The 11141-nt window shown below is 42.6% G+C and overlaps 1 protein-coding gene across 1 annotated transcript; it reads right to left on the bottom strand.

Annotated features, from left to right (window-relative positions):
- Nucleotides 1-2417: 2417 nt before the first annotated feature.
- On the bottom strand, nt 2418-4880 carry LOC309971902 (serine/threonine-protein phosphatase 4 regulatory subunit 3A-like; the record flags this gene model as incomplete). Its single annotated transcript, XM_082855320.1, has 1 exon — nt 2418-4880. The coding sequence occupies one exon, from the start codon at nt 4878-4880 to the stop codon at nt 2418-2420; it is 2463 nt and encodes an 820-aa protein (XP_082711446.1).
- Between the last annotated feature and the right edge of the window lie 6261 nt (nt 4881-11141).

Here is an 11141-nt window from a genome sequence, read left to right as displayed (position 1 = left end):
TAAAAAAGCAGTTACAGGGCTTCCCTGGTGGCGCAGTGGTTGAGAGTCCGCCTGCCGATGCAGGGGATGCGGGTTCGTGCCCCGGTCCGGGAAGATCCCACATGCTGCGGAGCGGCTGGGCCCGAGAGCCATGGCCGCTGAGCCTGCGCGTCCGGAGCCTGTGCTCCGCAATGGGAGGGGCTGCAGCAGCGAGAGGCCCGCGTACCGCGCAAAAAAAAAAAAAAAAAAAAAAAAAAAAAGCAGTTACAATCAAAACCACAGAAATACAAAGGATTATATGAGACTACTACCGACAACTGTATGTTGTCTTCTAGACAACCTAGAAGAAATGGACAAATTCTTAGAAAGGTACAATCTCCCAAGACTGAACCAGGAAGAAATAGAAAATATGAGCAGACCAATTACAAGTAATGAAATTGAATCAGTAATTTAAAAACTCCCAGTAAACAAAGTCCAAGACTAGATGGTTCACAGGTGAATTCTACCAAACATTTAGAGTTAACACCTATCCTTTTGCAACTCCTGCAAAACACTGCAGAGGAAGGAGCACTTTCGAATTCATTCTATGAGGCCAGCATCACCCACCCAGATACCAAAATCAGACAAAGGTATCACACACAAAAAATTACATGCCCCCCCCCCAAAAGTTACATGCCAATATCACTGATGAACGTAGGTGCAAAAATCCTCAACAAAATACTTGCAAACTGAATGCAACAATACACTAAAAGGATCCTACAACATGATCAAGTGGAATTTATCCCAGGGATGCAAGGATCTTTCAATATTCACAAAGCAATCAATGTGATACACCACATTAACAAATTGAAGAATAAAAACTATGTGATCATCTCAGTAGATGCAGAAAAAGCTTCTGACAGAATTCAACATCGATTTATGATAAAAACTCTCCAGAAAGTGGGCATAGAGGGAACATATTTCAACATAATAAAGGCCATATATGACAAACCCACAGCTAGCGTTATACTCAGTGGTGAAAGCTGAAAGCATTTCCTCTAAGATCACGAACAAGACAAGGATACCCACTCTCGCCACTTTTATTCAACATAGTATTGGAAATCCTAGCCACAACAATTAGGCAAGTAAAAGAAATAAAAGGAATCAAAATTGGAAAGGATGAAGTAAAATTGTCACTGCTTGCAAATGACATAATACTCTACATAGAAAATTCTAAAGACGCCATCAGAAAACTACTAGAGCTCATCAATGAATTTTCTAAAGTTGCAGGATACAAAATAAATATATAGAAATCTGTTCCATTTCTATACACTAACAAACTATCAGAAAGAGAAATTAAGGAAACAATCCCATTTACCATCACATCAAAAAGTATAAAATACCTAGGAATAAACCTACCTAAGCAGGTAAAAGACCTGTATTCAGAAACCTACAAGACACCGATGAAAGAAAGTGAAGATGACACAAACAGATGGAAAGATATACCATGTTTGTGGGTTGGTAGAATTAATATTGTTAAAATGACCATACCACCAGGATATTCCATATTTATGTCTAAAATAATTCCTTAACAATAACCTAGATTCAGTTTATGCATCTCTGTTATTGACGCCTGTTGGAGAAAAGTGTTAGAAATAAAAAGAAGGGTAGCAAGTTGTGTTATCTGGGTTTTTTTTGTTTTGTTTTTTACCAGCACAATGTTAGGTTATATTACATCAAAAAAGTTTTTAATGGTCCCAAATATATATACTCAACAACTAAGCATACACTCAGGAGAAAAAAAAAAATCAAAAACAAAATGAAACAAAAAAATTATGACACAAATGACCACATCTAGAATTCCACTCAATCTTTAATCAAGTAGGGACAAATCCCCACTTAAAAAAAAAATCTGCAGTTTGAAGGGCAAAGGGAATAGATAAAAAAGAGGAAACTTCATATTCGCCCCTCCCCCAAAGAGGTTTTTCCAAACCTGCTGTAGCTTGACTAAAATGTTCAAAATGTACGATTTTAAAGGCAGGTCTCTTTATACAAAGAAACTGCTGGCATTCTTAACTAGTGAAGAATTAGGGCAGAAAAGCCTATTCTTCTGAGTCTTAAACATGGTCCAAGAAAGCATATTCTGATTGTAGCAACTGACCAGTCAATCCAGAGTTCCACTTTCAAAACCCCTGCCCTGTTGGCTTTTCGTTTCCATTTCCTTCCCTGAGAAAAGGGCAATGTGTGGTCCAAGCTTAGACCTCGAAGGTGTAAGTCTTCCCCCTAAATGTATAATTATCCCCTCCTCCTGCTCCACTGAATTGGCACTTGATGAGCAGAAGTCAAGTGTGCGAGCTGAGCTGTCATTCACAAGAGGCCACTGCTTTGTTATAGATTTTGTAGTGGGGAGGGGTAGAGAACCAGTTTTCTCAACAGGTACTGATCACAGGCAGTTGCCATTATGACTCAAACTTTGCTTTCTTTGACAAAGGGAGCGTGTCTTCCTTGTCTTCATCCTCATCATCATCCTCATCATCATCAGGATAATCTACCAGACCCACGAGGCCTCCCTTGGTAGTAATAGCTGCTGTCTGAAATGTATTTTTAGGGATGGATCCAGGAGAGCCTGGAGATCCTGGGGATCCAGGTGAGCCTGGAGAACCAGGCAGATTTGTTGCAGGTGACTGGCTGGAGAGGGTAGTTTTTGTTCCACTAGAAAGGGAAAGCTTGAAACTTGGGCTCTGCCGACCAGAAAGATTCGTTTTCAGAAGCACCTCCTTTTCCTCACTTTCTTTTAATTTCTTCCTCTCCATGAATTTACTTATTGGATCCATAATGTCATCATCATTCTTAGTTTTGTCAGATGGAGACATGACAGCTTCTCCATCTTCCATGTCATCTTCATCTGTGTTGAACCACATCTCCTCTTCATCTTCTGTTGTTCTGACGTCTCTTCGATATCTATGATTCCTCAAAATGGAACGCATACTGTCAAGTTTGGGATTATCTTGCCTTTCTCTTTGTTGTTCAAATCTCAGTTTCAATCCTTTAAATGTTTGTACATAATCTACATCTTCCAATGCTTTCCAGTAAATTTCAATTACATGATCAATTAATGATTTTATATTTTCCACTCTAATAAATTCAAACATTTCTATTATGGCAGAGTTCATCAGATTGTAGCGGGATCCATTGTTGAGAAATGCTTTGACTACTGGTTCAAACAAAAAACTTTTCATTATATAGCGGTTGTAAAACTCATCTTTTAATCCAATAATCTTTCTCTTAAAACGAAGAGCACACAATGCCAAGAAAGCATGCTTCGAGGCCGTAAGAACTAACACTCTCCGGAGAATGTCCTTATTAATAATGTAGTTCTTTATGTGGTAGGTATGGTGCTCCACACAAAATCTTAACAATTCCAATACAAGTGCCAACAACTGGGCAGTCTGAAAATCATCTTTGCTAGGTTTGTCTTCTGTTGTATTTGCCAGTAAGGGAGCAGTAAGGACATGCATACAGTGCTTGTAGAAGAAACCCAGAAATTCAGTCTTTTCTGTTTTATTGGCAGTAGCTAACATGTTTTCTGGGTCAACTAATGTTCGAAGGAGACCCATAAGCTGGACTGCTCCTCCATGTTCAGGGTCTGTATCACAAATCATATGTTCTATAATGAGGTTGATGAGCAAAATATCATCATCATTCTGTTGTGCCTCCTGCATGACAAACTCTCGTACCATGGATAGATTATATTCAACCAAGTATAATAATATATCAGTAGCAGCACTTCGCACCTGTGTATCATCCATGCCAAGGATGACTTCTAAAGCTGGTAATATACCCATGTTTGACAAAGTCTTGAAAAAAGCATCTCTGTTTTGAGGTTGTAGCATTTGGGAGAATGCACAAAATTCTTTTAAAAAGTTAACCAATTCCTGTCTTTTTTCCTCATCTGTTGCTTCATCTGTTAGCTGTGCAAACAAATCTGTCAGAAATTTTTCATCTTCCTGTAACATACCAACAATTTCTACCTTATTGAAAAAGATAAAAGAGTGAAGTGTTGATAACATATTTTCTTCAAAGACTGAAGGAGTAGGTAGAACCATGTCTTGTATATACTGAACTCTGTATGTCTGATGAATTTTTTGTTTCAGCTCAGGATCTGATATGGGAATCACTTCTTTAAACTTGGCAGTTTTTGTTAGAAATTCCCTATGTTTTCGTGGTTGTGATAAAGCAGGATCATATTCTAAGCATCCAATGACGTCCATTATACATTCCTCAGAGAACATAACTTCAAAAAGAGCAGTTCGATTCAAGAGGAAGATGCCTTTGATAATTTCATACAAGTGGTGCAGTCCTTCAATATTTTCCAAATCCTCACACACATGAAAAAGCTCTAAGAGCTTTTTAATGTAATCCTCATTTCCCAGTGCTAGTGCAAGTTTTTCACGACGCAAGGGGGAAGGTAAAGATGCTGCCACAAGTTCTGCAATTTCCTCAAGGCGACTTAATTCACAAGATGGCAATTCTAAACCTGGCGATGACATATCATCGAAACGCTCCTCTTCAGACTCATCTACAAGGTCCTGAGTGATGTCCACTGATGGGTCCTTTCCTTGAACCTGACATATTTTCTCCCAAATTTCATCACATCCAGCTTTTTCTTGAAAGCTAAGGGCCAAGTCATAATTTTCTGCTTCAGACCACACAATCAAAGTGTCCTGTTGTTTCTGGTATACAGTATTAGTATTTAGTTTGGACTCTAAAAGTAGAGAACCGTCGCTCTCGGCCCTGACAAGCAGGGACATGCCCTTCAGCCGCTCCACGTAGCCTGACGACACATGCCCGGTGCCCCGGTCGTCCCACTGCCGGTCCTCGTTGAGTGTGTAAACCTTCACCCGCCGCCAGGTGTCGGTCATCGTGCCGCCCGGGGGCCAGGGCAAAGGCCCCGCCGGAGTCGCCCGGGAAGGGGGTCCGGGGAAGGCGGGAGCCGAGGCGAGAGGAGCCCACGAGCGGAGGGCTCCCCGGCCTCACTGCCACCGCTGGCCGCCCCGGGGCCGCGCTGCCGCCCTCATGGCCCGCCGCCTGGCCTGAGCTCTGGCCCCCGCCTTTCCTCGCCTCCGGCTCCTCGGCGCTATTGTCCAGGCCCGGCGAGGCCGGCCGCCCCGAGGGGGCTGCGCAGCGCTTTGCAGCCTCCCGCCCTGCCGCGCTAGGAACTCGCGGCGCCGTTCACTGCCCTGCTCCCGCCTCCGCCATGATCTCTGTGAAGCTGCTTCCCGCGCCGCCTCCTCCTCAGGCCGCTGCCGCCATGTTTTCCTTCCTTATACCTGGCCCTGCCTCCGCAGCCGGGACTGCGCTCCGCTCCCCTGCTTCAAACGTCCGAAGCCGACTGGCACCTGGTCCTGCTGCAGCTGCCACCACTACGCGGGAGACTCCGAGAGCCCCCTGGCGCACGAGCGCTCTTGGCTACTGGGAGTCCCTTTCCTTCCGCCGCCGCCGCCTCTTTCGTCGCCTCTTCCGTCTAACTCACAGAGCCAAAGCCGCTGCCATCTTGGTTCACCCTTCAATAGCGGCGCGCGGGGCCGCCCCCGTAGCAGCTTCCGGGGCGGCCCATTGGCCCCACCATTTAAAGAGACAGGAGGGAAGCCGCGAGCCTCGCAGCGACGGAGGCCTCGGACGGAGACCTTGTTATCTGGGTTTTAAACGGACTCTGTTGGGTGGAATTAGGAGACACACCTCCTCACCTTTGAACTATTTACGTAAGCTGAGTTCTTTCTGGGGGAAAAGATGGAAACCCCACCATTCAATAAGGGTTCAGACAGACATTTTGGGCAAATCGAGGGTGAGGACCTCAGTGGAAGTCTTAGACTTTTGAGAGCATGACCAAAACCGTGAGAAAGAATTCATTGGAAGACAGGAGGATGTCTGGCAGGTTAGGTCATGCTCAGGAACAGCACTCCATCTTGAAGAGGTTCCAGCAACAATGCAGAGGTCAAACCTTGGTTTGTGCATCCCAGGAGAAAGTGTATGTGTTAATAATTGCAACAAATTGCTGACTTTAGGACTCAAGCAAGTTTATTGTGGGACACTTTCTCTGAGTATAATACAGAAAGAATAGTCTTTACATGTTGCACAAGCATCAGTGCCATCTCTTGGGAGCCTGACAACTGACTGATTACCCAGTTTGGAGCACATGTGTTAGGAGAAGAGTTCCATCTCAGAGTGATGCCTCTGAGAGATTTTTGAGGCTTGAAGCTGTGGGGTTTTGGCCTATTTGTAGTGGCTAGCTGTAAATAACGGCAGACCCACTGGCTAGTGAAAACACCCCTGATTCTTCCCGAAAATTCTTGAGGAGAAATGACTTCCTGCAGTTAAGGAGATGAAACATATAAATTCGAAATTCTTTTTATACTTTTATATGGAAGTTTGCAATCTCACTGGGGGATAGATAAATGATATGATCTCCTTGATAGAGAGAGTATCTGTATCACTTTAAAATATGTTGCTGATCTCAGAACACACACCCTCTGGTGGCCAAGACCCTTTTAAGGCTCTGGTATAGCACAGGAGCAGAAATGTTTGGCTCATAGGATCTTAGAGGTGGTATGATTTACTCCATGGGTGTCCAGCCAGTTGGAGTCAGGCAGTGCCCAGTCCAACCCTGATGCAGAAAGGGATATCTTCACAAAGACTTTGTTGAACCAATGTGATAATATCCTCTAAGTTGTTTCCCAGTTAAGCCCCCCCACCTCATATTCTTGGAAACCTAACAAAGGGGAAGCAGGAGAGATTGTGCTGTTATTTGCAGGGTTTTTGTCTTATTTTTTAATGTTATAAATAGGCTATTGTGAGAAAACATTCTAAATTATCTAGATTTTCTATATTAGAGAGAGGATACACTTCATCTTTCCTAATCAACGTGATCATTTATAGGGAAGGGTCTATATAACCAGCCCCAGCAAGGACACCTTCAGACTCTAGCAGATGGATTCTAAACTAATTAGTTGGGAATGAAAACATCTATAGCAAATGCATTATGTAAATACAGGCCATTTAAGATTACCCTGTCTTGAAGAGATAAAATTAGATACTTAGCAGAGAAGGGGGAGGTTGGGAGCAGATTAGAGGTTCATTTAGATTATATTTTGTTATTAGTTCTCCTTATCATTAACATCTGGCCTCTGTAGCTATAAATTATAAATATTCCACAGATATTAGATCAAGTTTTCAATTGATTTTAGAAGACTGATTTATATATGGCCACAGAGCAGGTAACATCTGAGGCAGAATATGATTATAAACTGAATGGAGTTAATATTTGGGGGAAAATGTATAATTAGTTGAAGGTCCCTGTAGATTCACCAGTGTATTTCTATATTTTTCTTTGAAGTTCATTTGAAAATAAAGTCTATGATGAGCTTACTTGACCAGTTTTGAACACTTTCATTTTACTACATTAAAAGGAGAGTATTTGCAATGGTTTTGTAATGTGCTGATGAGGCTGAACTGTTTCCCTAGGTATTTTCGGTTAGGGTAAGCCACAGGAGAGATTCTTGCTCAAGACTGGTAGGGTGGAAGTGAAGCAGTAACCGTTTGGTAGCTCACAGACATTGCTGCTTATCCTCTGGTTCACATTGTTGAAACCAACTGCTCCACCTTCCCCCAGGTCTTCTTTCAGTTCCTCTGACTCTTGGGCAAGGTGTGTGTTTAGTTCTGCAACCAAGAGCCCCAGCTTCTGTAGGATACCCCTGTCACCAACACCAGAGGCAGCAAGAAGAAACCTGGGTGTCAGTCCCTCTTTGTGGGAATCCAGCTCAGGCTGGTGAGTTCCAGTTCCGTCTTGTTCATCCCTACTCTATGTCCATCTTCCCTTCCTGACTACCCTGGGGACTTCAAGCTCCTTCATCAGAGTTGGAGACCCCAACCTTACGGTGCCACAGCTTCCACAATCCCTGTATCAAATCCCTTCATACAAGTTGTTCACAGTTGAGGGTAATTTTTTTTTTTTGGTCACGCACAGCTTGCGGAATCTTAGTTTAGTTCCCCGACCAGGGATCAAGTCCATGCCTCCGCTGCAGTGGTAGCGTGGAGTTCTAACTGCTGGATGCCAGTGAATTCCCAACTGAGGGCAATTTTCACCCGCATAGGAAACTTGGTGATCTTTGGAGATGTCTTATCGTGACAGAAGTGAGGAGGTGGGAGGGGTAGGGAGGCAGGCATGAGGGTTGCTACTGGCATCTAGTTGACAGAGTTCAGGTACATGGCTAAACATCCTACTACGTGCAGGTCAGCACCCTGTGGCCCTTGTGCGCCACCCCCCTGACCCCAACACACACACATAGAATTATCCGGTGCAAAATGTTAATTTTGGAGGTTGAGAAACCCGTAGGGTTTGGACTGGATAATTCTTTATGAGGTAGAAGGTTCAGGGGCTGTGGTTCTGTTTCAGATTGAACCCTAATTTTTTTTTTAAAGAAAAATTTTTAAAAAGATATTTATATTTTATTTTATTTTTATTTTTTTGTGCAGGCTGAAAGCTTTATTTATTTTTATTATTATCTTAAAAAATGTTTAAGCCTATTTATTTATTTAACATCTTTATTGGAGTACAATTGCTTTACAATGGTGTGTTAGTTTCTGCTTTATAACAAAATGAGTCAGTTATACATATACATATGTCCCCATATTTCTTCCCTCTTGCGTCTCCCTCCCTCCCACCCTATTTATATTTTATTTTTGGCTGCATTGGGTCTTTGTTGCTGAGCGTGGGCTTTCTCTAGTTGCGGCAAGCGGGGGCTACTCTTCATTGTGGTGCACGGGCTTCTCATTGAGGTGGCTTCTCTTGTTGCGGAGCATGGGCTCTAGGCGTGTGGGCTTCAGTAGTTGTGGCACGTGGGCTCAGTAGTTGTGGCTCGTGGGCTCTAGAGCGCAGGCTCAGTAGTTGTGGTGCATGGGCTTAGTTGCTCTGCAGCATGTGGGATCTTCCTGGACCAGGGATCAAACCCGTGTCCCCTGCATTGGCAGGCGGATTATTAGCCACTGCACCACCAGGGAAGTCCCAGAAGCCTAATATTTTAAAACAAATATTTTAGCAGTTTCCTCCTTGTCAGCAAAACTACATTTTCATTAAAGACCAAAAAGATGAAAACTTCCTTGGCTGTGCCATGTGGCTTGCGGATCTTAGTTCCCTGACTGGGGATCGAACCTGGGCCCTGGGAAGTGAAAATGCCAAGTCCTAACCACTGGACTTCCAGGGAATTCCCAAAAAGATGAAAACTTAAAAAAAATTATTTATTTAGTTTTATTTTTGGCTGCGTCAGGTGTTAGTTGTGGCAGACGGGATCTTTCATTGCAGTGCACGGACTCTTCATTGTGGCGGTTGCGCTTCTCTCTAGTTGTGGTGCCCAGGCTCCAGAGCACAGGGGCTCTGTGGTTGCAGCATGCAGGCTTAGTTGCCCCGCAGCCTGTGGGATGTTAGTTCCCTGACCAGGGATTGAACCTGCATCCCCTGCATTGGAAGGCGGATTCTTAACCACTGGACCACCAGGGAAGTCCCAAAAGATGAAAACTTCTGATGAACATACACAGCTATCAATCTCTGGTGATATATTTATAGCTATAGAGCACGGTCAGATCCTAACATTTATGAAACACATACTATATAGTAAAAATCACAAAAGTTCTCTGTCAAAGTGTTTTTCTCAAATTGAGAGACTTCTTTTTTTTTTTTTTTTTAAACAGCAGATGTTGGGTTTATAGGAAAATTGAGCAGAAAGTAGAGTTCCCATATATCCATATCCACATTGCCTCTCCAACTGAGTTTTCACTATTATTAACATCTCTGTTAGTGAGTGTAAGTTTATCACAATTAACGAACCAATATTGATATGCTACTAAAGTTCATAGTTTACATTAGGGTTCATTCTGTGTTTGTATCAGTCTGCTCAGCCTTCTGTAACAAAATACCATAGACTGGTTGGCTAAAACACCAAAATTGATTTGCTCACAATTCTGTGGGCTGGAAGTCCAAGATCAAGGTCCAGTAGGGTTCTGTTTCTGGTGAGAGCTCTTCCTGGCTTGTAGATGGCTGGCTTCTCTCTGAGTGCCCACATGATCTTTCCTTTGTGCTTGAGGAGAGAGAGAGAGAGAGAGCTTTCTGTGTTTCTTCTTATAAGGACACTAATCCTATCATAGCAGGGCCCCACTCTTATGACCTCATTTAACCTTAATTACCTCCTTATAGGCCCTATGTCCAAAAACAGTCACACTGGGGATTAGGGTTTGGGAGAACACAGTTGAGTCCATAGCAGTTCTAGAGTTTTTGACAAATGCATAATATCATGTATCCACCATTAAAGTATCATACAGAATAGTTTCATTGTCCTAAAGATCTCGTGTACACCACCTATTCATCTCTCCCCTCAAATCCCTGGCAACCACTGATCTCTTTACTGTCTCTATAGTGTTGCCTTTTCCAGAACACCATATAGTTGAAATCATACAATATGTAGGCTTTTCAGACTGACTTCTTTACTTAGCAATATGTGTTTAAGTGTCCTGCATGTCTTTTTGTGTCTTGATAGGATATATCTTTTTATTGCCCCACAATATTCATTGTATGGATGTACCACAGTTTGTTTATCCATTGACCTATTGAAAGACATCTTGGTTGCTTCCAATTTTTGGAAATTATGAATAAAGCTTGTATAAATATTCATGTGCAAGTTTTTGTGTGGATATACATCTTGAACTCATTTGCATAAGTATCCAGGAGTACAGTTGCTGGATTGAATGGTAACACTATGTTAAGCTTTGTAGGAAACTATCAAACTGTCTTCCAAAATTGGTGTGCCATATTGCATCCCACCAACAATGAATGAGAATTCCTGTTGCTTTACATTCCTGTCAGCATTTGGTGTTGTCTGTGTAACAGGTGCATAGTGGTGGCTCATTGTTTTAATTTTCAATTTCCTAATGATATGTGATATTGATTGTCTTTTTCTATGTTTACTTGCTATCCATATATCTTTGTTGGTGAGGTATCAGTTCAGATCTTTTCTTTTTTTTATTGCCTTGTTTTACAAAAATTTATTTATTTTTGGCTCCATTGGGTCTTCATTGCTGCGCGTGGGCTTTCTCTAGTTGAGGTGAGCGGGGGCTACTCTTTGTTGCAGTGTGTG

This window comes from Leucopleurus acutus, assembly GCF_964270905.1.
Source record: "Leucopleurus acutus genome assembly, chromosome: 15".
NCBI lineage: Eukaryota > Metazoa > Chordata > Mammalia > Artiodactyla > Delphinidae > Leucopleurus > Leucopleurus acutus.
This window is presented reverse-complemented; position numbering and strand designations above follow the sequence as displayed.